A 25,105-nucleotide genomic window follows, 5' to 3' on the forward strand; every position below is an offset into this window, starting at 1 on the left:
ATTATGCCTAGTGCTTGGATTAAACACAAATCCCAAATGAAAATCTCCATTGAACGGTTGTTTCAGTCACGGACTAGGCTTAATCTGGGTTTGGGAAACCAGCCCCATATGTATTGTAAAGAAATACGTTTCATCAATTCATTTGCATTTGCAGAACTTCCTACATTTAGTTCAGTAAAATAATAAAGCTTTCAAAAATCAGGGGTATCGTCACCCAAGGCATAACAATGTGTTAATAACAGTACTCAGGAGTCAAGACTAGTGCTGAAAAATTCTGTTAACTTTCAGAAGATTCCCAGGTTTCCCAGAAATCCCAGAATCCGACCAAGATTTCTAGGAAACCTGGGAATTTTGGGAAAGTTACCGAATTTTGCCACACTAGTCAAGAGCTTATAGATGAGCAAAGTCATACAACTCTGAAATATATTGTATACAGCTCCAAATGCAACACAATGTAAAGTGTTTAAAAGTGTTAAAATGCCAGTTAAGGTTTGCTAATACAGTACTAGACCTATATATTGTTATTGTAGTGGATTAAAAACATGTCTTTCTTCTGGGCATTATAAAGTTGTAAAAAATGTAGGTAAATATTACCTTGTTCAGAACGAGAATCAAAATTCATTCCAACATTTGAAAAGGGAGAAAATGCTCCTCAAAATGAGAGAAGAACATTCATTTCAGAAAACCCAAATGAAGAAACTTTTTTTTTTGAAAAACAAAATAATTCCTCACATTAATCTCTGTACATGAGACCTACATAGATAGACAGGATCATAGGCATAAACTGGGCTGCGTTCAGGGTAGGCAAACGTTGTGGAATGTTGCAGATAGAAATGCTATGACTAGAGCTGATGTGGTGATTCCTTATTCTACAAATCAGAGGCATGTTTGTTCTACATAATATATTTCTATCTGAATGTTCCACAATGTTGTGCTCTGCTGAACACGGCCCACGTGCTACTATGGGACTGGCGACAAAGAAGGTCCAAAATTCTACACCACGTCTGTTGGTGGGCATTAGTGAAGCTGTGAAGTGCTGTGGTATTGTAATAATAATAATATAATAATATGCCATTTAGCAGACGCTTTTATCCAAAGCGACTTACAGTCATGTGTGCATACATTTTTACGTACGGGTGGTCCCGGGGATCGAACCCACTACCCTGGCGTTACAAGCGCCATGCTCTACCAATTGAGCTACAGAGGACAACCTTTCAATGGAGATTCTCATTGTAAAGGGCTGGGGTGTATTCATTAGTGCAAAGTGTAACAAACCGTAGCAATTTCTATTGGACAAATTCAGGCAGGTCCCTCCCAGTTTGCTTCCATTTGGTTCCTATGAATACACCCCTGGAACAATAGAGCTGTGGGAGGGGCTGAAACTCTAATAGGGTTTGGCTGCGTTCCAATTCACTTCCAGATTGGCCACCTCTCCTTGTCTCCTTTAATTTGCCAACGAAAGAAAGCCACTTCAAGCCACTGCAGTGTCCCAACACCCTTCGATGGCGTCCTTTCCTTGGCTTTTACATCTTGTGACTTTGACTGATAGGTGAAATATGCGTTGAATAGGGTTTGAGCACAGCACACACACCAATCAAACTCTTTAAGACCAAAGGTGATAAAGGAAAGGAGACAAGAAGATTAGGAAAGGAAGTGGCTTCAGAGTGTTGGGACACAGCCTGGGCTGATGACAGAGAAGTGCTGGGCTGGGCTCTAGCAGTGGGGTGTGGTCTCTCCTGTGTCCCTCACAGCGTCTCAGTTAGTTTGATGGTCACAGCTTTCACCTCAGAGTACTCTGCCAATGCATACTCGCCCCTGAGGAATCAAAATGCAAAGGTTAATAAATACAAATTAGTTTGTATTGTTCTAATCATTCACATTGTATAGAACATTTGCAAAAGTGTAAAGTTTGGGCAAACAAACTAGTAAACCCTTTCATCACACATAGAGTGTTGAAAAGAAATGACTCTTACAGCTCTCGTCCATTGCCTGACATTTTGTATCCTCCGAATGGTGCCTGGGCATGAAGGGCGTTATAGCAGTTAACCCTGAGAGAGATAGAGAGACAGACAGACAGACAGACAGAGACAGAGAGAGAGACAGAGAGAGTGAGACAGACAGTGAGAGACAGAGAGAGACAGACAGTGAGACAGAGAGAGAGCGAGCGAGCGAGAGAGAGAGACAGACAGAGACAGAGAGAGAGAGAGGGAGAGAGAGAGAGAGATGAGACTAAGCAGAGTAATGTCTTTGTTTACAGTAACTTCAGTTCCTTCCCAGAATTCACCAGGGACACGATAGCATGTCGCACTCATCCAGTGTCATAACCTTAATTTGCACAATCCTAATGCGGCCATAACCTTATGTTCTGATGGACCTACTCCTCTGCCATAACGTAACATAAACGTTCAGACTGAGGTCTTGACCTGGGAGTAAAACGTAAAGAAACGCTATGATCACTCAGGAAACCCTGTTGCTTTAAGGACAGTACAGATTGCTCAGCCGATATTGCGTGCCAAGTAAATGTCTCTCCAGCCGTTCAAATCTCTTCGTTCTTCTCTCCCACTCCCTGTCCTCCTCTCACTGCCACACAGAGGAGCTTTGTCTGGGATACCTACCTACCTAGCTCTGTCTTGTGGCCACCATGTGCAGCCACAGCTGTGTTCTCATGGGAACATGAAGAGGTATAAGTAGGGGATACGAAGTCGGAGTGAATAGGGAGTACAGTGGTAAAACGGTAATAGAAGTGGTACTGTAGGAAGTAGTAGTTAGTAGCATATGGAGTAAAGGAATAGTAAAGTATCTCTATGGGACTAACCTACAGTATTTATAAGAACTGGTCAGGCATTACTAATCAATCACTAACATCCAGTTCTCTTCCTTACACTATTTTGGATACTAGTACTAGTTATGAATTGTTAGGATGGGAATAGTAGTAGTTAATAGTTGTTGTTGTAGTCATATATAATGATACTATCATGGTACTATTGTTCAGGAGTTAACAGTAACCTACCAGACGGTGCCAGTCTCCAGGGCGGCAGACACAGAGAGAGCCCGGTCCAGATTGCGTGTGAACACGGCAGAAGCCAGGCCGTACTCCGTACTGTTGGCTCTCTCTATGGCCTCCTGCTGGCTCTTGAAGCGGAATATACACTGGACCGGACCGAAGATCTGGATGGGGTCATGGAGAAGATTACATGCCCATTTCGAATGCATCCTTCCTACCGCCCTCCTTTGAAGAAATCCCTGATGTGACATGGCTGGATTGGTAAAGCTATGCGATAGAACCGTTGCTTACACCTATCAGTTTGTGTTGGATCAGTGATTACCCCAAGGAGGAAAGACAGGTATGTTTGTTACGTATTCAAACAGGCCATGGTGAGCAGGAGAAGGACAAAGCAAAACCTCACAGGGCACAGCTGTCAGTTCAACGTCCAATTTGGATTGACGTGGATATGATGAATAATGTGAATAAAAAATAATTTAAAAATGCAATGACTTCACTGCTTAACCCTGTCAATGTTGTGTTGTGTCCAAATGAATCTCTGTCAGATCAATTAGCACCAATCAGAATAGCCTTGGGTCATATTCATTGGTGTTTGTTATTTGACAGGTCCAGATAGTCCCTCCCTGTGTCAGTAAAACATGTTCAGTTTGGTGTCTAGTGAATACGACCCATTGAGATAGTTAGAGGATGCAACATTGTATCTGTCCCTTTATGGCGTCTGTGGGAGCATGAGCAGTGCCATTGATGCCATCTCCATTTTTAAGTAGTACATTTTATTCTTCTTCTACTTCTATGAGTTGGTAAACAAACTGAAATGCTGCATACTGCCACCTGCAGTGTGTTGTTTGAACAGGTATAAAGCCAAGGTTGGCAATTTACTGCCAACTGCAGTTATGGAATGTTTGCTCACGAGTATAATTCATTTACTGTACCCTCCTGATGACCTGGAGGGAATGATGTGATCCTTCCTTAACCCATAGGAAGCCCCACCTAGTTGACTACTTAAAAATGGTGAAAGTCCTCAATGGGGCTGCCCATGCTAAAACAGGCTTTTGGCCACTAGAGTCCTCTATCTATTTCTATGATACGATCCTGGTTTACCATGACGATAGACTTGGATAGACAGCTCTAGTGCCACAAAGGCTGTATTAGCATGGGCAGATCCATTGAGGACTTTCAACATTTTAAAGTAGTCAACTGGGTGGACCTTTCTATGGGTTAAGGAAGGATCACAGAATTTCATCCAGGTTAGCAGGAGGGATCAGCCAATGAATGGCAGCTGGCAGTAAATCCCCAACCTTGGCTTCATGCCTGTTTAGAAAACACACTCCAGGTGGCAGTATACACTCTTTCAATTTGTTTACAGACTCATAGAAGAAATGCAAGAAGAAATTGACTACTTTAAAACGGAGAAAGATCGCTGCCCATGCTGTCACAGAAGTCATTATGCCACAGATGCAAAGAAGCGCCCTCCATCCATCTGCATGACGATGACCTTGTTTGAACCATATATATACCGTTGTCTGAACCTGCACTTCAACCACACCACCAGAAGATGGCAGTGGTATACAACAAAACTGCCTGGACCAGTAGTGGCGTTCTCATTTTTATGAATGAAATCACTGTAATGCCAACATCAGAAACCCCTAGCTCTGGGTAGAAGTTCCCCGTAGACACAGATCACAGATCTAGGATCAGCTTTCCTTCCCCCAATCATCGAAAGAAGAAACAGTAGGCAGCCAATACGATGCAGAAAAACTTCAGTTAAGTATTTACAGGTATTACATACAGAGAACAGAATGATCAGATCAGCCTGTGGTATATTTAAGCAATCTGGCCCGAGGGAGTGTGGTATATGGTCAATATACCACGGCTAAGGGCTGTTCTTACACACGACGCAACGCGGAGTGCCTGGATACTGTAAGTCGCTCTGGATAAGAGCGTCTGCTAAATGACTAAAATGTAAATGTAAAAATGCATACAGCCCTTAGCCGTGGTATATTAGCCATATACCACAAACCCCTGAGGTGCCTTATTGCTATTATAAACTGGTTACCAATGTATGCCGGAAGGTTGGTGGTTTACCCAATAAATGACTGGGTGTTTATACATAGAGTGCGACTCTCTTTGTTTTTATACCAATGTAATTAGAAGAGTAAAAATACATGTTTTGTCATACCCGTGGTATACGGTCTGATATACCACAGCCGTCAGTCAATCAGCATTCAGGGCTGGAACCACCCAGTTTATAATTCATATCAGGACGCGTTTCGACTGCTAGAGTCTTCTTCAGGCAGCGTTGTGGTGGACGGATGCATCATCCCCCAATCCTAACCTTAACCATCTGACAAGAAAATCACAAAACTGACCATAGATCAGCATTTGGATCTCTTACCTCTTCCTTGGCGATGCGCATGTGGTCTTTGACATGGGAGAATACGGTGGGCTGGATGTAGAGGCCTGTGTCCTCCATGGCCACGCCCCCGCATTCCAGTTTGGCTCCCTCCTTCTTCCCGCTGTCAATCAACTCCAGTATCTTATTAAACTGCTTCTGCTCAATCTGGAGGAACAGGGGAAGATAGGAGATGAGAGGAGATGAGGGAGGGAGGGAGGGAGGGAGGAGAGAGAGAGGAGAAGAGAGCGAGAGAGCGAGAGAGAGAGAGGAGAGGAGAGAGGGAGGGAGTAGAGAGAGGGAGGGATGGAGGGAGGGAGAAGAGAGAGGGAGGAGGGAGGGAGGGAGGGAGGGAGGGAGGGAGGGAGAAGAGAGAGAAGAGAGAGAGGAGAGGAGAGGAAGGAGAGAGAGGGAGAAGAGAGAGGGAGGAGAAGAGAGGAGAGGGAGGGAGGAGAGAGAGGGAGAAGAGAGTGAGAGAGAGAGAGAGAGGAGAGGAGAGGAGAGGAGAGGAGAGGAGAGGAGAGGAGAGGAGAGGAGAGGAGAGGAGAGGAGAGGAGAGGAGAGGAGAGGAGAGGAGAGGAGAGGGGGAGAAGAGGAGAGAGAGAGAGAGAGAGAGAGAGAGAGAGAGAGAGAGAGAGAGAGAGAGAGGGGGATAATAGAGAGAGGGAGAATAGAGAGAGAGAGACAAGTGGTTTCGTTAAGTTGGAGGCAGGCAGGGTAATGTCATTACACAAAAGGTAAAGTAATGGATATAAAGGTAGTATTCATTTACACACATCCAAAGCTGGCACAGGAGCAAGAGAAAGAAAGAACAGCTAGAAAAATAAGGGGATGTTTTCTGCTCCCACCACAAGCGAACTTTAGTGAAGCTGTACTGATAGCCTACATTGATAGCCAACGGCGTAATGGAAACTAAGTTTCTGTCAGAAAAGACCTGAAGGCTATGTTCTGTAACTGTCCCACATCTTCTCATGCTATCAGCTGTAGACTTAAAGTAAAGGACTGAATCCTAATTTGTGGTCTGCACAGTTAACTTGAGATAATATTTGATTGACTTCACTGCATGACTTACATGAATATCTGAGTTAAGCACACAGCTCTCAAGTTACAGATGTATGATCTTCATTTGATCACTTTTTTGTTGCTGAGAACTTTCCTGCACCGCAGGAAATGCTAACTTTTAGTGTATTTGAGTTTTAAAAAGGCTTAGAAATTCCAGACTTGATTTGCCCTATGAAAAATGTATCAACCCCCTACAAAAATGTCCATTAACCAAATCCTTGGGCTCCCGAGTGGCGCAGCGGTCTAAGGCACTGCATCTCAGTGCTTGAGGTGTCACTACAGACCCCCTAGTTCGATTCCAGGCTGTATCACAACCGGCTGTGATTGGGAGTCCCATAGGGCAGCGCACAATTGGCCCAGCGTCGTCCGGGTTTGGCCGGTGTAGGCCGTCATTGTAAATAAGAATTTGTTCTTAACTGACTTGCCTAGTTAAATAAAAATGCAAATTTCCTGTTGCTGCAGGATTATTTTCCTGCCGTAGCAAACTGGCTCAACTGAAGATCCTACATCTGTAGGATTTGGTCCAAAGTTAGGAACTGATCTAATCGTGAATAATTGCCAAAGACTCCAGCCACCCAAGCCATAGACTGTTCACTCTGCTACCGTCCAGGCAAACGGTACCGGAGCATCAGCTCTCGGACCAACAGGCTCCAAGGCAGCTTCTACCCCCAAACCATAACACTGCTAAATAGCCAGACTGCTAAGTAGTCAACTAATGGTTCCCGAACTATCTGCACTGACTCTATCTTGCACTGACCCTACGTACACTCACTAGACTCTATATACACACCATATACACACATTCACTCACTCACTCACTCACTAGACTCTATATACACACCATATACACACACTCACTCACACACTCACTCACTAGACTATATATACACACCATATACACACACTCACTCACTAGACTCTATATACACACCATATACACACACTCACTCACTAGACTCTATATACACACCATATACACACCATATACACACACTCACTCACTCACTAGACTCTATATACACACCATATACACACATTCACTCACTCACTCACTCACTAGACTCTATATACACACCATATACACACACTCACTCACTCACTCACTCACTCACTCACTCACTCACTCACTCACACACACTGCACTGTCACTCCCACACAAAACCCTCACACATTCACATACACTACATACGCACACACATAACACACACGCATACCAATTCAAACACACATACAGTACACACATGCACACACACACACACTTTTACACTCATCATTTGCTGCTGCTACTCTGTTTTTTATTTTACTCATATTATTATCTATCCTGATGCTTAGTCACTTTACCCTGCCTTCATGTACATATCTACCTCAAATACCTTGTACCTCTGCACATTGATATGGTACTGGTACTCCCTGTATATAGCAGCACATTGATCTGGTACTGGTACTCCCTGTATATAGCAGCACATTGATCTGATACTGGTACTCCCTGTATATAGCAGCACATTGATCTAATACTGGTACTCCCTGTATATAGCTGCATTCTTGTGTATTTTTATTTTATTCCTCTTGTGTTACTATTTTATTTGTATTATTATTTTTAAGCTCTGCATCATTGGGAAAGGTTAGTAAGCAAGCATTTCACTGTAAAGTCTACACCAGTTGTATTCAGCGCGTGTGATAAATAAAATTCTATTTGATTTGAATACTGTCTGTTGCCCCATATTTGAGCATTTTGGTGTAAGTCGACATATTTGAGATGCTTTTCTACTGGCCAGCATCACAGACACAATGACTGGGGTTTGTGGCGTTCGGACGACTTGCTCTGTGTCAGTGGAGAGTTTCTGAGAAACACCTGTCTGAGAGGCCTCTCTGGCAGAACACTCCAATCAGAGAGAAGAAGGAGAAAGAAAAGAGAGGAGAGGGGGGGAGAGGAGGGGAGAAGAGAAGAAGAGAGAGGAGAGGGGGGGAGAGGAGGAGAGAAGAGAAGAAGAGAGAGGAGAGGGGGGAGAGGAGGAGAGAAGAGAAGAAGAGAGAGGAGGGGGGGAGAGGAGGAGAGAAGAGAAGAAGAGAGGAGAGGGGAGAGGAGGAGAGAAGAGAAGAAGAGAGAGGGGAGAGGAGGAGAGAAGAGAAGAAGAGAGGAGAGGGGGGAGAGGAGGAGAGAAGAAGAGAGAGGAGAAGGGGGAGAGGAGGAGAGAAGAGAAGAAGAGAGAGGAGAGGGGGAGAGGAGAGAAGAGAAGAAGAGAGAGGAGAGGGGGAGAGGGGGAGAGAAGAGAAGAAGAGAGAGGAGAGGGGGGAGAGGAGAGAAGAGAAGAAGAGAGAGGAGGGGGGGGAGGAGGAGAGAAGAGAAGAGAAGAAGAGAGAGGAGGGGGAGAGGGGGAGAGAAGAGAAGAAGAGAGAGGAGAGGGGGAGAGGAGAGAAGAGAAGAAGAGAGAGGAGGGGGGAGGAGGAGAGAAGAGAAGAGAAGAAGAGAGAGGAGGGGGGGGAGAGGAGGAGAAAAGAGAAGAAGAGAGAGGAGGGGGGGGAGAGAGGAGGAGAGAAGAGAAGAGAAGAAGAGAGAGGAGAGGGGGGAGAGGAGGAGAAAAGAGAAGAGAGAGGAGAGGGGGGAGAGGGGGAGAAAAGAGAAGAGATACCTGTGGTCCGTGTGATGTGCGTGGGTCCAGGGGGTCTCCTATGACGATACTCTTGGCACTCTCGACGCTGCGGCGTACAAACTCCTCATAGACCTGTTCCTCCACGAAGACACGCGACGCGGCCGTGCAGCACTGGCCCTGGTTGAAGAAGGCTCCCTTTTGGGTCTCCTCCACCGCCAACTGCACTGTTAGTGAACATAAGAGAAATGCTGACGAAGGCTGTCGCCAAAACGCCTCCATTTGTGTGACCTCTGCTGCTTCTAAATTTACATTTACATTTAAGACTAAGGGTGAGTCCCAAATGCCACCCTATTCCCTATATAGTGCACTACTTGTGACCGAGGCCCATAGGCACTATAGGGAATAGGGTGGCATTTGGGACATAGCCTAATACAGTGAGTGTGGGTTGTCCTTTCCTCCATTAGAGTCCCTCAGAGCAATAACAGAACAATTGGCAACATCTTCCCTGAGGGCAACATTTGGCATCATTATGACATCATTTCCTGATTGTAAACTTGGTTTCTGGTCGTAGAGATGTCAGATAACAAGATTAGAACCAGGTAAACATGTATTTTTCTGGTCACAAACAAATTGAACAGAAACCCTGTCCTTTTACAACCAGTAGACAACCTGACCATGACGTCTTCAGAGACGTCGTAAAGACGTCATTGCAACCAGTTTTGCCCGCTGGGTTATCGTGTTATAGGATAGGAGTCACGATGGCACAATGTCCGTCACGCTAACTATCACACAGTTCGCAATCAGTCTCGAGCTCTATTGCTTACAGGCACACTGTTGATCACACACACACTGTGTCAAAGCCCTTTCCTCTGCGCCTAGCCAAGCTGCTGTCTTTGTTCTCCCTGTCTGCCTTGTTGGTTTAATAGAGAGACAGTAACCACATCACTTACAGTCCGAGTCAGCAAAGACAATGCAGGGGTTCTTCCCACCCAGCTCCAAAGTCACTCTTTTCAGATTACTCTTGGCTGCGGCCTCTTTGATCAACTGGCCTACCTGGGGAGACAAACAGGGCGAGGACGGATCACAGGGGGAAGTCATATAACAATGTGTCATACGGGACATTCAGTTCAAACAAATACTTTTAAAAATGTACATTGGGATTTGATAGGGAACGAGGGACTGGTATCGGTGAGACAGACTGTTAATGAAAGCATGTACTGCATGCCGAAATGAGAAAGATACCAAAATGTTTAAACAAGTGTCAAATAAATTTGACTTTTATCATACAATCCTGTACCCCACTTGGCTTTGAAAAATCATTTATTTTCAGCCTTGGGTTCAAATAGTATTTGTTTCCTTTTGATACTTTAGCTGCACTTGATTGAGCTTGTCTGGTACAATGGAACACACAAACTAGTCCCAAAAGTGCAAACCCCGCCCATCTGACACTCCAGGCAGACTATTTGAAAGGAAAATACCACTTGAACCCAGGTCTGTTAATCTTGGAACAGACAGTGAACGGTTACAAAAAAACACAGTATTCCAACCAGTTTCCCCGTCGCTTCCAGCATTATGCATACTTCCAAACATGCACGTACCTTTGTAGAACCCGTGAACGCCACTTTGTCGATGCCCATGTGGCTAGCAATGGCTGCGCCTGCCGTGGGGCCGAACCCTGGCACGATGTTCACCACTCCGGGGGGGAAACCGGCCTATCATGGCAACCCGACGAAGAATGTTAGTGATCAGCACCATGTGCATGGGAATAAGGTACGCTTCTCGCTACCTCTTAACTCAGTCAACATGGATGAGTTAAAGGTACATTACACTTTTCAAATCAAAGTTAGCAGGATCTACACACAAAACGGATGTTGTGGGACGTGGTTTCACCTTGACATTAGACTACTCTTAAGGTCCGGACACATAGGCCAAACTTTCATTTAGGAGTGAAATGTCCCTTTAAGGAGCACAGTGTGTGAGTATCAGAGAGTTACTCAGCGGATTACACCAGGCGGCACCAGGAGCTTGTTATTTAATATATATAATAAATACGTCTTTTTTCTATTCAATTTCCATTGTCGTCTTTGATTGGCTGAACAACTCTCATTTACCCAATGATTAGAAGCAGAACTCTTGTCTTTCCCTTTCAAAATCATTACCGTCGACATGATAAAAGCGAGCTGGTCTAATCGCATAAGACCGGGGCTTTTCTCTGGGTATAAAACAGCCTGGGATCATTTGGAGTAATGGCCGGGAAGAGAAGCCAAATAGGTTTGAAACCAAATGTCTCATGACCTGCGAGTCACTACTACAGTCTAATTTCATACTGTACACACATACACACAGGCACAACAGCACGCGCATGTACACAAACACACACTGTATTGATTTAGGTTCTACACTGAAGACCTTCATATTTGCTCTCCTGAGCCCCGACATGAGGAGCAGAGTGAAGGGAAAGATGTTTGTAATAGAGGAGGGAAAAGGAGGGGGAGGAGAGGAGAGAGGAGGGGAGATGAGAGAGGAGGGGAGAGGAGAGGAGAGAGGGAGAAGAGGAGAGGAGAGGAGAGGAGAGGAGAGGAGAGGAGAGGAGAGGAGAGGAGAGGAGAGGAGAGGAGAGGAGAGGAGAGGAGAGGAGAGGAGAGGAGAGGAGAGGAGAGGAGAGGAGAGGAGAGAGAGAGGAGGAAAGGAAAGGAGGGGAGGAAAGGAAAGGAAAGGAAAGGAAAGGAAAGGAAAGGAGAGGAGAGGAGAGGAGAGGAGAGGAGAGGAGAGGAGAGGAGAGGAGAGGAGAGGAGAGGAGAGGAGAGGAGAGGAGAGGAGAGGAGAGGAGAGGAGAAGGGTCTATAGTTTGACCTCAGGTGTGTCTCCTGGTCAACAGATGTAATAGTTCATGTGTCCTGAGGAGGACCAACAGATTGCCTGTTGTTTTTCTTATAAAGGACAGAAAGTGCACGTTCACTTTTAGGATAGTTTTTTGGGATAGTTGCATATAATATCTCTCTTCATTACAATGCAGGATTCTCCCAATCCGATCCTGGAGAGCTACAGAGAGTGCAGGCTTTACTTCCAATCCAACACTGACACACCTGACTGTTCCAAATAATCAACCAATCGTGGCCCCTTCAGTCTGCACCACGACCAAATTGAATGTGTTTGTGCTGGGCTGGAACAAAAGCCTGCTCACCCAGTATAGCTCTTCAGCAATGGAGTTGGAGGCCCCTGTTGTACTTGAAAGTCTCTCTCACCTCTTTGATGAGAGATCCTACGTGCAGGGCTGTGAGAGGGGTCTGCTCGGCTGGCTTGATGACCACAGTGTTCCCACAGCACAGCGCTGGGGCCACCTTCCACATGAACATCAGCAGGGGGAAGTTCCACTAGGAGAAACAAAACAAGTGTATATAATTTAGTATTTTCTTCATTAGTCCACTGTTAATATGATCCTTTTTTTTTTTGCATGTCAGCAGCCAAGTTTTCAAGATAGAGCACTTTCAGTACAGAGCAAAAAGTGTGATGATTTGATTCGAGAGAAATAACAAGACCATTGTTCTGTCATCCTATAAAGTGATGATTCAAACAATCTGCTTAGAAAACCTTTCTTCTCTCTGCCCTGTTATTTTCCCTCCAGAGAACTTAATGAAACAAATGAACAAATAACTGGGCCCTCAAACACATATTAGACAGCAAACGCGTGTAAGAATCCTAATGTTTACTGTTTAAGCATTGTTAACTTTTACAATGATTTGGATACAGCTGCCACAATTAGGATTTTTTGGATGTGTAACCCTAAAAACGAGCTTCCTGTTTTCCTAAGCGATGACTCATGGTCTGCGTGAGTGCCAGTGGTGCTTTTTAGTAATTACACGACGTCCTTCAGTATAAATTTCATTTTGATGATATAATCTCCCATGTCGAACAACAGCCTTCTTGTTCCTTTGTTGCCGGAGCAACATAAGAAGATATAGACTTATGCTAGTAGAGAAAGCCCATTGGCCGCATTCAGTCAGTCAAAATGTAGAAGAAGAAAGGACACTCCGTCTGGTCTAGACTGTAGTGAACACTGTGCAATGTGATAGCCTTTACGCTAGCCTACATGGACTGCTATCCCACCCCAAGCAATCTGATTATGTTATAATCAAAAAGGAAATATGGATGTTTTTTTGGATCTGCAAGTCTGCATCCTAAATGACACCGTATTCCCCATATAGTGGAGGGGGCCCTGGTCATAAGTGGTGTACTATATAGGGAGGAGTGTGCCATTTGGGATGTGACCTTAATGTATAGTTGTAAGCAGTCGTGTTCCTTTAACGGTACACTTCAGTTGGATTAAGAGCGAGAGTGCTTTGAAAAGAAAAGGTAGAGATTAGGATTAGATTTCCAGTACATGTCCAAGATTTAATTTCACCCTCAGATCGAGTTGAAGTTGGTAAAGTGCAGTTTTACTGCGACCCACTTACGAATAAACATTTTTAAGACCAGTCCAAACTCAAATCTTCATTTTTGTTATTGTTCCAAATAAAGTTGCATTTACCTCAAAATGCACTTTCAAGAAAGATGTTACCTGAGAATATAATGGGATCATTTACTCTAATGCATCCCAAATGGCACCCTATTCCCTATATAGTGCACTACAGCCTATAGCGCTCAGTCAAAAGTAGTGTACTATGTAAGTAATAGGGTACCATTTGGGACACAGCATCTATTTAACTATCTCGTTATTGCTGCAGCTCTACTGATCTATGACTGTCAACATGCATGCTAAGAGTTATATTTCTGTACGTGCCAGGGACATGTAATGCCCTTGGAGCTGAGGCACGGAACAATATGGTTTTGGGGTGACAGCACTGACAGTAAAAAGCTTGATGAACGGCTCTTGTGTTTGGCACACACACACACACACACACACACACACACATAACATTCTCCCTTGTCTCTAGAATAAAGGAGAGTTTTGGTGCCAATGTGGCGTCCGTCCATCACTATTCTAAATCTCCAACAGCCTGCTGTACTGTAGGCCAGTATCTGAGACTATGTCCCATGGCTATCGTCTGTGGGGATTCTGTTACAGTGAAGGTAAACTCACTGCACTGTACACCTCTGACATACACACACACTGTCCAGCGTATGAGGGATTTATTTATTTATTATTTTTTATTTAACCTTTATCTAACTAGACAAGTCAGTTAAGAACAAACTCTTATTTACAATGACGGCCTACTTTACAATGACGGACTACTTTACAATGACGGACTACTTTACAATGCCTTTCCCAGTGGAAATATGGTAGGCAAAGTGCCATGATCGGGCATGGCACAAATGCTGTGTGTGTGGATGGCTGGGCTGTTGGGTGGGTGGGACTTTGGGTGGGTGGGTGGGTCAGTGGGTGGGTGGGCCGTTGGGTGGGTGGGTGGGTCGGTGGGTGGGCCGTTGGGTGGGTCGTTGGTGGGTGGGCCGTTGGGTGGGTGGGTGGGTGGGTGGGTGGGCCGTTGGGTGGGTGGGTGGGTGGGCCGTTAGGTGGGTGGGTGGGTGGGTGGGTGTGTCGGTGGGCGGGTGGGTGGGCCGTTGGGTGGGTGGGTGGGTCGGTGGGTGGGTGGGCCGTTGGGTGGGTGGGTGGGTGGTGGGTGGGTGGGCCGTTGGGTGGGTCGTCGGTGGGTGGGCCGTTGGGTGGGTGGGTGTGTGGGCCGTTGGGTGGGTGGGTCGGTGGGTGGGTGGGTGGCGGGTCGGTGGGTGGGCCGTTGGGTGGGTGGGTGGGTGGTAGGTTGGCCGTTGGTGGGTGGGCCGTTGGGTGGGTGGGTGGGTGGGTGGGTCGGTGGGTGGGTGGGTGGTTGGGTCGGTGGGCGGGCTGGTGGGCCGTTGGGTGGGTGGGCCGTTGGGTGGGTGGGTGGGTCGGTGTGTGGGTGGGCCGTTGGGTGGGTGGGTGGGCCGTTGGGTGGGCGGGTGGGTCAGTGGGTGGGCCGTTGGGTGGGCCGTTGGGTGGGTGGGTGGGTCGGTGTGTGGGTGGGTGGGTGGGTCGGGTGGGTGGACCATTGGGTGGGTGGGTGGGTCAGTGGGTGGGTGGGTGGGCTGTTGGGTGGGTGGGTGGGTCGGTGGGTGGGCCGTTGAGTGGGTGGGTGGGTGGGTGGGCTGTTGGGTGGGTCGGTGGGTGGGCTGTTGGGTGGGTCGGTGGGTGGGTGGGCCATTGGGTGGACCGTTGGGTGGGTGGGTGGGTCGGTGGGCCGTTGGGTGGGTGGGTGGGTCAGTGGGTGGGCCGTTGGGTGGGTGGGTGGGTGTAACGTTGGGTGGGTGGGCCATTGGGTGGGTGGGTGGGTCGGGTGGGTGGGTGGGCCGTTGGGTGGGTGGGTGGGTCGGTGGGCCGTTGGGCCGTTGGGTGGGTGGGTGGGTCAGTGGGTGGGTGGGCCGTTGGGTGGGTGGGTGGGTGGGCCGTTGGGTGGGTGGGTGGGTCGGTGGGCCGTTGGGCGTTGGGTGGGTGGGTGGGTGGGTGGGTGGGTGGGTGGGTGGGTGGGTGGGTGGGCCGTTGGGTGGGTGGGTGGGTGCGTGATGTGTGTGTGTGTGTGTGCGCATGCATCTTTAAGTCAATGCAGGTGAATTTCACAATTTCACGGGTGGGCCGTTGGGTGGGTGGGTGGGTGGGCCGTTGGGTGGGTGGGTGGGTCGGTGGGCGTTGGGCCGTTGGGTGGGTGGGTGGGTCGGTGGGTGGGTGGACCATTGGGTGGGTGGGTGGGTCAGTGGGTGGGTGGGTGGGCTGTTGGGTGGGTGGGTGGGTCGGGTGGGTGGGCCGTTGGTGGGTGGGTGGGTGGGTGGGTGGGTGGGCCGTTGGGTGGGTGGGTGGGTGGGTCGGTGGGTGGGCTGTTGGGTGGGTCGGGTGGGTGGGTGGGCCATTGGGTGGACCGTTGGGTGGGTGGGTGGGTGGGTCGGTGGGCCGTTGGGTGGGTGGGTGGGTCAGTGGGTGGGCCGTTGGGTGGGTGGGTGGGTGTACGTTGGGTGGGTGGGCCGTTGGGTGGGTGGGTGGGTCGGTGGGTGGGTGGGCCGTTGGGTGGGTGGGTGGGTCGGTGGGCCGTTGGGCCGTTGGGTGGGTGGGTGGGTCGGTGGGTGGGTGGGCCGTTGGGTGGGTGGGTGGGTGGGCCGTTGGGTGGGTGGGTGGGTCGGTGGGCCGTTGGGCCGTTGGGTGGGTGGGTGGGTGGGTCGGTGGGTGGGTGGGCCGTTGGGTGGGTGGGTGGGTCGGTGGGTGGGTGGGTGGGTGCGTGATGTGTGTGTGTGTGTGCGCATGCATCTTTAAGTCAATGCAGGTGAATTTCACAACTCCTATTTGCCAAGTCATTTTGTTTAGCTGTAGCACAGCAGTAGCATGTGTTTAGTACTTGTTCACACCCTGCCAGCAGATTCTACATATATTATTATTACAGAGTCACAAACACAAAGCAGCCACTGGTCTTACTTACTGGAATGATGGCTCCACACACACCTATGGGCTCATGTTTGGTGAAACACATAAAAGTGTCATCTGGAGAAACAACAACACAACAACAAGAGACTCATTATCAATCTCTCTCCATTCAAAATGACACATTACTTCAAGTTTAAAGTCTGTTTAAATGTGGCATCCTTTCTCATTTATTTAGCTACATCAACCATTTGCATTTTCGAATGATGGTCAAAAATATCCTTATTAAGCTCTCCATATAAACGTGGGAACACAGTCATTTTGACACTCATCCTCTGCCCGTCCTAAAAGTCCCTGTGCTTTGCTACTCACATGGCTGAAAGTCCTGTTTAATAGAAGGAAATAGAGCAGGTGGATCTAGAGACACCAATAACCAGACTATTAAGCCTACTGTTTATGGTGAAATGTCACCCTTGACCTTCTTGGAATGGGGTTGGGGCAATTAAAAGTGTCCCCCCCATTTAATTGCTGCAATGTCCCACCCTCCTCTTTCTCTGTAGTAGTCAACTGGCTTTTTATGGTAAATATAGTTGAACTATAAATAAGTTAAGTTAGAATGTTTATGCAATAGAGTTTATCTTAAACTACTTTGTTAAGCAGAATGTACTTACTTGGGTGTTGCGGGTACTGAAAGGTTTGTTAAAATCCTGTAAAACCCTGTCTCAACAACTATCAATTTACAAGATCTTAGTGCACCATGTTGCACATGCGTTGCAGCAATTGTTCCACCAATAGTCTACTGTGGTGCAACCAAACCTTTTAGTGCCCCCAACTCTAACAGCAAACAAGGTAGGCCTACATAAAACAAAGACAGGAAACTGTCTATTATAAAATACATGTATAATACTGCATAGTAACATGAAATTATACCAACACAAGACATTTCAAAATCCTTTCCCAATACTGTACCACAGTATCTCTGCAACTAAGGTCAATCCTTCTGAGATAGTGACTAGAACAACAAACTGACTCCAATGATGCCTCCTAAATGGCACCCTATTCCTGATACAGTGCACTACTTTTGACCAGAGCCCTATGGTACCTTGCTTCCTTTCACCTTGCTTCCTTCCACCTTGCTTCCTTTCACCTTGCTTCCTTTCACCTTACTTCCTTCCACCTTGCTTCCTTTCACCTTACTTCCTTTCACCTTACTTCCTTCCACCTTGCTTCCTTTCACCTTGCTTCCCTTCCACCTTGCTTCCTTTCACCTTGCTTCCTTTCACACCTTGCTTCCTTTCACCTTGCTTCCCCTTTCACCTTACTTCCTTTCACCTTGCTTCCTTTCACCTTGCTTCCTTCCACCTTGCTTCCTTTCACCTTGCTTCCTTTCACCTTGCTTCCTTTCACCTTGCTTCCGTGACATTTTGCATGATCCCCCTCCACCTCCACAAAAGCCCAGCTGATAGCCTAGATAATCGGTTCAATCCGATCCTCTCTCTTCTCTTGTTTCTCCTATTGATGTATGTGGTGATTACAGACAGACAGACTCCTACACACACAACGCTCATCTCCCAGGCCCTATTATCTCCCGGGGTTACTGGGTGAGCCTACTCACCCCACGCTATACCGCTTATCAAAGGTTACATTTCCATAGCCAGTGGAGTGGACATGGGATGTACAGTAGAGGGAATTAGACTGTGTCCCAAATGGCACCCTATTCCCTATGTAGTGCACCTTCGCTTATTTAGGCCCAGAGCTGTATTTAGGCCCAGAGCTGGAGGGGGAGGGAGGGGGAGGGACTAGCTCGGAGGCGTTGATGAGGCACTGATCTGGAGTGTCTGATTCTCAGCTAATCCCGACACAGACTGTTGCACCTCGCTGATTACCATCAGCCCCCTCTTCCTCTTCCTTTGTCCTCGGCAGCCTTTCGTCTCTCAACTGCCCCATTGGAATCTAATCAGGAGGAAAGAGGGAAGCCTGTTTTGTCTATCTGACGTCCTGCCGTGGTGGCCGAGGATGGTTTTTGACACTGTGCAAGGGGAAGTATTAAGAGGACGGATGAGATGCCACCCAGGTCTGCGGACAATTGATGGACCGGCTGAGTGACTCGACTGCTAATTATCGTTTCTTGACGACTGTGCAGAACCAGTGGGCTAATCATATACTGGACAGAGAGTCTATGTGAGCCATTACGCCACAAAGGAGAGAGACAAGTGATTGTTGCGAAACAGCTTGCTCAGATTGACAGGTCATGGACCTTTTTGGGCAATACTTTAACAAAAGCTGTCAGTTATAATGCATTATTACCTGTAATAACACTGTTTGGAAATCTTGTTATATTATAAATGTATGAAATGGTAATAACTGGATCATTATGAGATGATACTTAGACATTACAAGGGGTCATAAGCCTACATGATTTTAACAAATCGTACAATACATTTTGACCACATCATAATGCACTATACCTGTAGGTGAAAGTAATAGTCTGGCAATCTAAAAGGGTTTAAAGCAGCACAGAGACACTTACCTACAGGCATGGTTTTGCCATGTATCTTGTCGGCCCAACCGGCATAGTATCTAAGGGTTTTGATGCTGCCGTCCAGATCAATGAAGAAAGAATGTAGGAATGGTTTCCCAGTGTCTATAGTCTCCATGGTCTGTAAAAGAGAAGGAATAGTCATAATCAGAAACACTGAACATGGCGCAATAAGGCCACATCAATGCAGGCTGTCCTAACTTCTAAAATGGGAAATCTGAGGCAGAATCATGTCAATAGAATAAAACAAGGGAATAACTAATAATATAACTAAAAATATATTTTGAGAGGTTCTCTCATCTTTTTGCACAGTCAGCTGCAAGCGCAGCACCATCAATGCCTTGGTTGCTACAAAACAATGTTTTATGCCCTCGACGTGCGCCAATAAGTTAATATGCTGTGGGAGTTAATTGGTTCAGAAAGAAAAGTTATAATGATTATAATGATAAATGAATATGAGGCTGAGTAGAGGCACTGGGTACGGCATGGCTGCCATAGCTAGCAGGGTTGTCTCTCTGTGTAGCCAAGGGTGGTGTGAGCTGGAACATTATATGACCATGAAATACAACAGATCCATCTGAATCTCATCTGAATGTCATATCAAATGTATTTCAAATCTAGATTAACAATCATTTCTATAGAGTAGAGGGGTGGACAGAAACCTTGACAAAAGCAATCCATGACGTTGTGTATTTGACAGTATTTCAATAAGTGACTGTACGTAAGTTACTAAACTCTTTGACGGACACAAGCTGCTTGAAACCACTAAGCCGAATGTGTTGGGGAAGAGAAAAATATTGTATGGTGAGACCAACTGTGTCAAACATGATTTGTACACTTAAAAGGTGCTATGATACTCAAGTTCTTTGATTGACTCTCTCAAGTCAAGTGAGACACAAGTCAAGTGTTTACTAAAAACCTGGGTCAAATACGTAAAATACTTTAAAATAGGCCTACTTGAAAGTATTTGAGGTGCGCTTGATTTACCTTGGAGTTTGGGAGAACCCATAGAGAATGATAGAGGACTCTTCTTTGTATCAGTCCTATTTATGGCATCTGTGAGTGCACTGGCATCTCCATTTTGAAGTAGTCCATTTTATTCTACAACTACTTCTATGAGTTGGTAAACAAACAGAAAGGATGCATACTGCCACCTGGAGTGTGTTGTCTGAACAGGTATAAAGCCAAGATTGGTGATTTATTGCCACCTGCAGTTATGGAATGTTTGCTTACGAGTATAGTTCATTGGCTGATCCCTCCTGATGACCCGGATGGAATTATGTGATCCTTGTGAATTACACTGTTGAAGGCTTAGGAAGGCCGAAATGTTTGTCTATCTACCTACCACCGAATGAACTAAATACTATAAAGAAACCTTGAATCTCCTTTTTGAGTGCGGACCAGCTACATCATTTTGTGATCCTTCCTTAACCCATTGGAAGTCCCACCCAGTTGGCTACTTCAAAATGGTGAAAGTCCTCAATGATGCTGCCCATGCTAAATCAGGCTTTCGGGCTCTAGAGTCCTCTATCTATCTCTATGGGAGAACCAGCTCAAGTGCAGCACCAGCAATGATATAATAATAATATAATATGCCATTTAGCAGACGCTTTTATCCAAAGCGACTTACAGTCACGCGTGCATACATTTTTGTGTATGGGTGGTCCCGGGGATCGAACCCACTACCTTGGCGTTACAAGCGCCGTGCTCTACCAGCTGAGCTACAGAGGACCACGATATATGTAGGCTATTTGACCAATAAGATCTAATTCCAACATTCAACCAAAGCAAATGGAAATATAATAAGAGACGAAGCACTGCCACAGAGCTAGAACACCAATAGATTTATCCTGTCTTTTCATTGGGCTAAATGCTAAATCTGGTCTTTATTTCTCCCACAAACAGAACAGGGGTTAGTGTAATTAGCGATACCCCAGCACAAGCAGCCCTCCCAGAGCATGTTTTCAATTAGCAGCCACATGCAATCCCATAATATGACTTCACTCACATCTGTAATGTTTCATTTACAAATCGGACTCCTAATGCAATCTGGAAACTCGATTGAGAAGGCACTGGAACATGGCTCGGATCACCCACCACTGTAATATCTGACTTACACTGTAAAAAAATAATCCAAGGTGGCCCAACTCAAGATCTTTTAGTAACTAGTTCCACAGACTTTTTGAGTTTACTCAACTTTTTGGAGAAGTGGCGGCAGGTAGCCTAGTATTTACAGCGTTGGGCCAATAACTGAAAAGTTGCTAGTTCGAATCCCCCGAGTCACAAATGTGAAAATTCTGTTGATGTGGCCTTGAGCAAGGCACTTAATCGTAATTGCTCTAGGGGTTGCTGTTAATTATGTCAGACCATCTCTCAGGGAGAGTTGGGATACCGGTATGCAGAAAACACATTTCCAATTCATACATGCGTATTAATACACGCTTGTACATGTGTTGCATAAGCCTCATATTTTAAGTTGGCCAAAACATTGTTCTAACTCAACTATACACTGAGTATACCAAACATTAGGAACACCTTCCTAATATTGAGTTGCACCCACCTGGCACCTACTACCATACCCCGTTCAAAGGCACTTAAATCTTGTGTCTTGCCCATTCACCCTCTGAATGGCACACAATCACAACCCATGTCTCAATTGTCTCAAGGCTGAAAAATCCTTCTTTAACCTGTCTCCTCCCCTTCATCTACACTGATTGAAGTGGATTTAACAAGTGACTTCAACAAGGGATAATAGCTTTCACCTGAATTCACCTGGTCAGTCTATGTCAATCAACTTAAAAATATGTTTTTGATAGATGTTTTGCATGGAAATTATTTTATTATTGACAAAAGACTGTTATATTTTTTTATGTTAAAGGAATACTACACTCAAAAACTATATTTTGGTATTTAGTCCATTAGTCCCCTGTTAATACAATTCCATGTCAGTTAAACTTTTCCCCAATTTTTTATATTTAACCTACAAGTACTTTTTTCTAAGTTGCATTTTTACAGTGAGGAGGGAGGAGGAAAACACACAATCACCAGATAAGAGGGAGAGAAAGAGAGAGGGAGAAAGAGAGAGAGAGAGAAAGAGAGAGAGGGAGAGAAAGAGAGAGGGAGAGAAAGAGAGAGGGAGAGAAAGAGAGAGGGAGAGAAAGAGAGAGAGAGAGAAAGAGAGAGGGAGAGAAAGAGAGAGGAGAGAAAGAGAGAGGGAGAGAAAGAGAGAGGGAGAGAAAGAGAGAGAGATTGAGAGAGAGATTTCATGCAAGTTGATCTTCTTTATAATGTATTTTTATGGCTTCTCTTGTGCCACACACAGGCCTAAAGTCTCACAGGCTCTCACCAACAATATTAGAATGAATGTCAAGGTTGTGTGGGGATTATATAGCAACAAGTGTAGAACTGAAAAATATATATTACTCGAGTCGCGATCACAGATCATGCACTTTCAGCATCTGGTGCATTGCGCACTGCGCTGCTGCTGTCAATTATCTCTGGATACCCAGAATAGATGATAGGCTACCTTCACAACGCAGGTGTCAGGTGTAAAGTTGACCAATAGGCTGCTAGTTGTAGCCTACCACAGTCTAGAGACAAATGATGTTAATAGACCGTTATATCGACAACTTCACCGCTAGCAGTGCCTGGTCCCTCTCGATCAGGTCTGCGAGCTTGTGCAGGAGTCGCCCCCCGGCTTGACACATCCATCCTTCGCCACGGCGAGCCCCTCTGGCTGGCCGCTCTGGCAGCCTTTACAGCCTTGTCCACATCTGCCTTCAGGTACACATCAACAGCTTTCACACGGACAACTGATAACCTACCTATAACATTTCTATGCGTAATGTTATTTTGCATAAGTTACAATTATGAGCAGGCTAATGATAATTGATAGGCCTAATTCATTCGCACAAATTTATTTTTGTCTGTAGCCTAATAAAATACTTTGGTATTGAGTTGATAGACAGTCGCTCTCTTGGTTTTCAATTAGGCTATGGAAAAGGAAATGAAACATATAGGCCTAGATCTTTTCTTGACCAGGGACCCCCTCCCAGGCAAACTGGCAACCCAGGGACCGCCATCATACATTAGCAAAAACATGTATTTCACATGTCTTGTCTTATCATCAGCTGAATGATAATGGCAAGGAGAAGTAATCAACATTTTAAAATGAACAGATTTGGTAAATAATTTTTCATTATTTTGACCTCCCCACATTATAATTGGAAGAGGAAGTATAATCTCTAACATAGGCTATTAGCTAGAAAGGTAGTAACTCCAGAAATATTTTCGCTAAGATCAGCTGTTTAACTGGTTAATAAACAAAGGTTAGCCATGTGTTGGCAAAAATGTATGTCCAAGTCAAAAAAGCTTACCAGCAGCGAACGGCACTTGCCACACTGGTAGCCTATTGACTGGTAGCCTACTGACTGGTAGCCTATTGACTGGTAGCCTACTGACTGGTAGCCTATTGACTGGTAGCCTACTGACTGGTAGCCTATTGACTGGTAGCCTAATGACAGGTGCTTTTTCAAAGCCTATGTCAGATACTCCAGCAAGTTTAATTGGCTCCAATGAGTGTAATTTGCTCAATATTAGGAGTTGAGAAATAAAGTTCACATCATTAGAAATAAAACATGATCCTATTTTCTGTAGGTATGTAATTAAAAATGTGTTTATTCTGTTGTTGCTAGCGATATTCATAAAAACGTTGAAAAAAATAATGTATATAAAATAAAATATTTTCGCGGACCCCCTGCAGTACCTGGACCCCCGGTTGAATACCCCTGGCCTAGATAATCAGAACCAGACTGAGAGAGATAAAGAGAGGTGGAAAAAAGTCAGGGTCACTGCAGTAGGTGTAAACTAATTCTGTTAATTTAATTTCGCAAACATTCCTTATTTCGTCAAGTCAACTTATTAATCGGGACATGAATTTATGTTTTAGGTACATACTTTGTCTGCTTCTTCCACTTCACAGATTTTGACACCTGTTGCTGGATTGAAGGTCTGAAACGTCTTTCCTTTGACAGAGGTGTGCCACTCATTGTTGATAAAAATCTGTTGAACACAAAGAAAGACGCTTAAAAAAAATAAAAATAAAGTTTTACAACGCACCTGTTCATTAGGCTACTACCAGGAAGCAATATAACACAGGAGCATAAATAATGCGTGTTTTTTGGTTTTCAAATATAGTTTTCATGCAACCTTTTGGATCCAACTCCAATATGAAGACATGGATATCACACCAACAGGCAAACCACAACATTTAGCCTACGCACAGGCTACAGCCTAACATGCGTTAGAATAACTTGACGAAAATCACCTGCCTTGGCTTATGATGTATTGAACATGTACTTTTACATTAAATTATACCTTATACTTTACACTCAAGTTTCAAGTTTTGTATTGTCACTTGCACTAACTAGTACAGTGAAATGCCTTTCTTGATTGCTCTTTCCCAACAATGCAGTAGTACTATATATAGTTCAAAATAGTTCAAAAGTTGTGCATACCGGTGTTTCAGATGTTTCGGCTTAATACTTTTTTTCACATTACATTTTCACTATTCAGTGATTGCTGCTATGTTACTTCAATAAGACGTTCGTCTCACCTTGGTGTGGCGTATCTCCTGCACTTTGACCGGCTGAGGAAAAGGCATGGGAGGGCTCCCCTCGCCATTCGCCCCCGTCACCCCGTTCTCTGTAGTTCCGTTCTGAGCCATTCTGCGTCACCGGTCCAGTCCTGCCACCAGTGTATCCTCTCTGTGTGTCTGTGTACTACTGAGCACTAGAAGCGCATCCAGCGGTCTTTATAAGAATGCGAAAATCCTCCCTCTCTCTCTCTCTCTCTCTCTCTCTCTCTCTCTCTCTCCCCAGAGCAGCTGAGGGAAACCCAACTCTGCCCTTATCAAAATATCAGGCCCCATTATCTGCTGCATGGAATCATAAACCAAAAGCCTCCTGGAATATTGTTGTTAATAGGAATGTTTAACATAACAGGATAAAGATATGACAGACGCGTTTATATTGACGGTCGGCTACTCAAGGACAGGTGTGGCAGGTGCAATTTTTTGCGTGTCAATTTATTTATTTGGGAAAGTGCAAGGTGTCGAAGTATGGAACTTAAGCCATTCAAA

General features: G+C 45.5%; 1 protein-coding gene across 1 annotated transcript; it reads right to left on the reverse strand.

The window, feature by feature from the left end:
• Nucleotides 1-1,187: 1,187 nt before the first annotated feature.
• LOC123492575 (aldehyde dehydrogenase family 1 member A3-like) lies at nt 1,188-24,770 on the reverse strand. Its single transcript, XM_045224995.1, is given in 14 exon segments — nt 1,188-1,815; nt 1,974-2,048; nt 3,011-3,168; nt 5,400-5,564; nt 9,089-9,273; nt 10,000-10,102; nt 10,648-10,761; nt 12,295-12,423; nt 16,486-16,547; nt 18,958-19,087; nt 22,602-22,652; nt 22,654-22,743; nt 23,923-24,027; nt 24,581-24,770. Coding segments are annotated over 14 exon segments (1,548 nt in total). The 5' UTR covers nt 24,692-24,770; the 3' UTR covers nt 1,188-1,745.
• Between the last annotated feature and the right edge of the window lie 335 nt (nt 24,771-25,105).

This window comes from Coregonus clupeaformis, chromosome 15 (genome assembly GCF_020615455.1).
Source record: "Coregonus clupeaformis isolate EN_2021a chromosome 15, ASM2061545v1, whole genome shotgun sequence".
In the NCBI taxonomy this organism is placed as follows: Eukaryota; Metazoa; Chordata; class Actinopteri; order Salmoniformes; family Salmonidae; genus Coregonus; species Coregonus clupeaformis.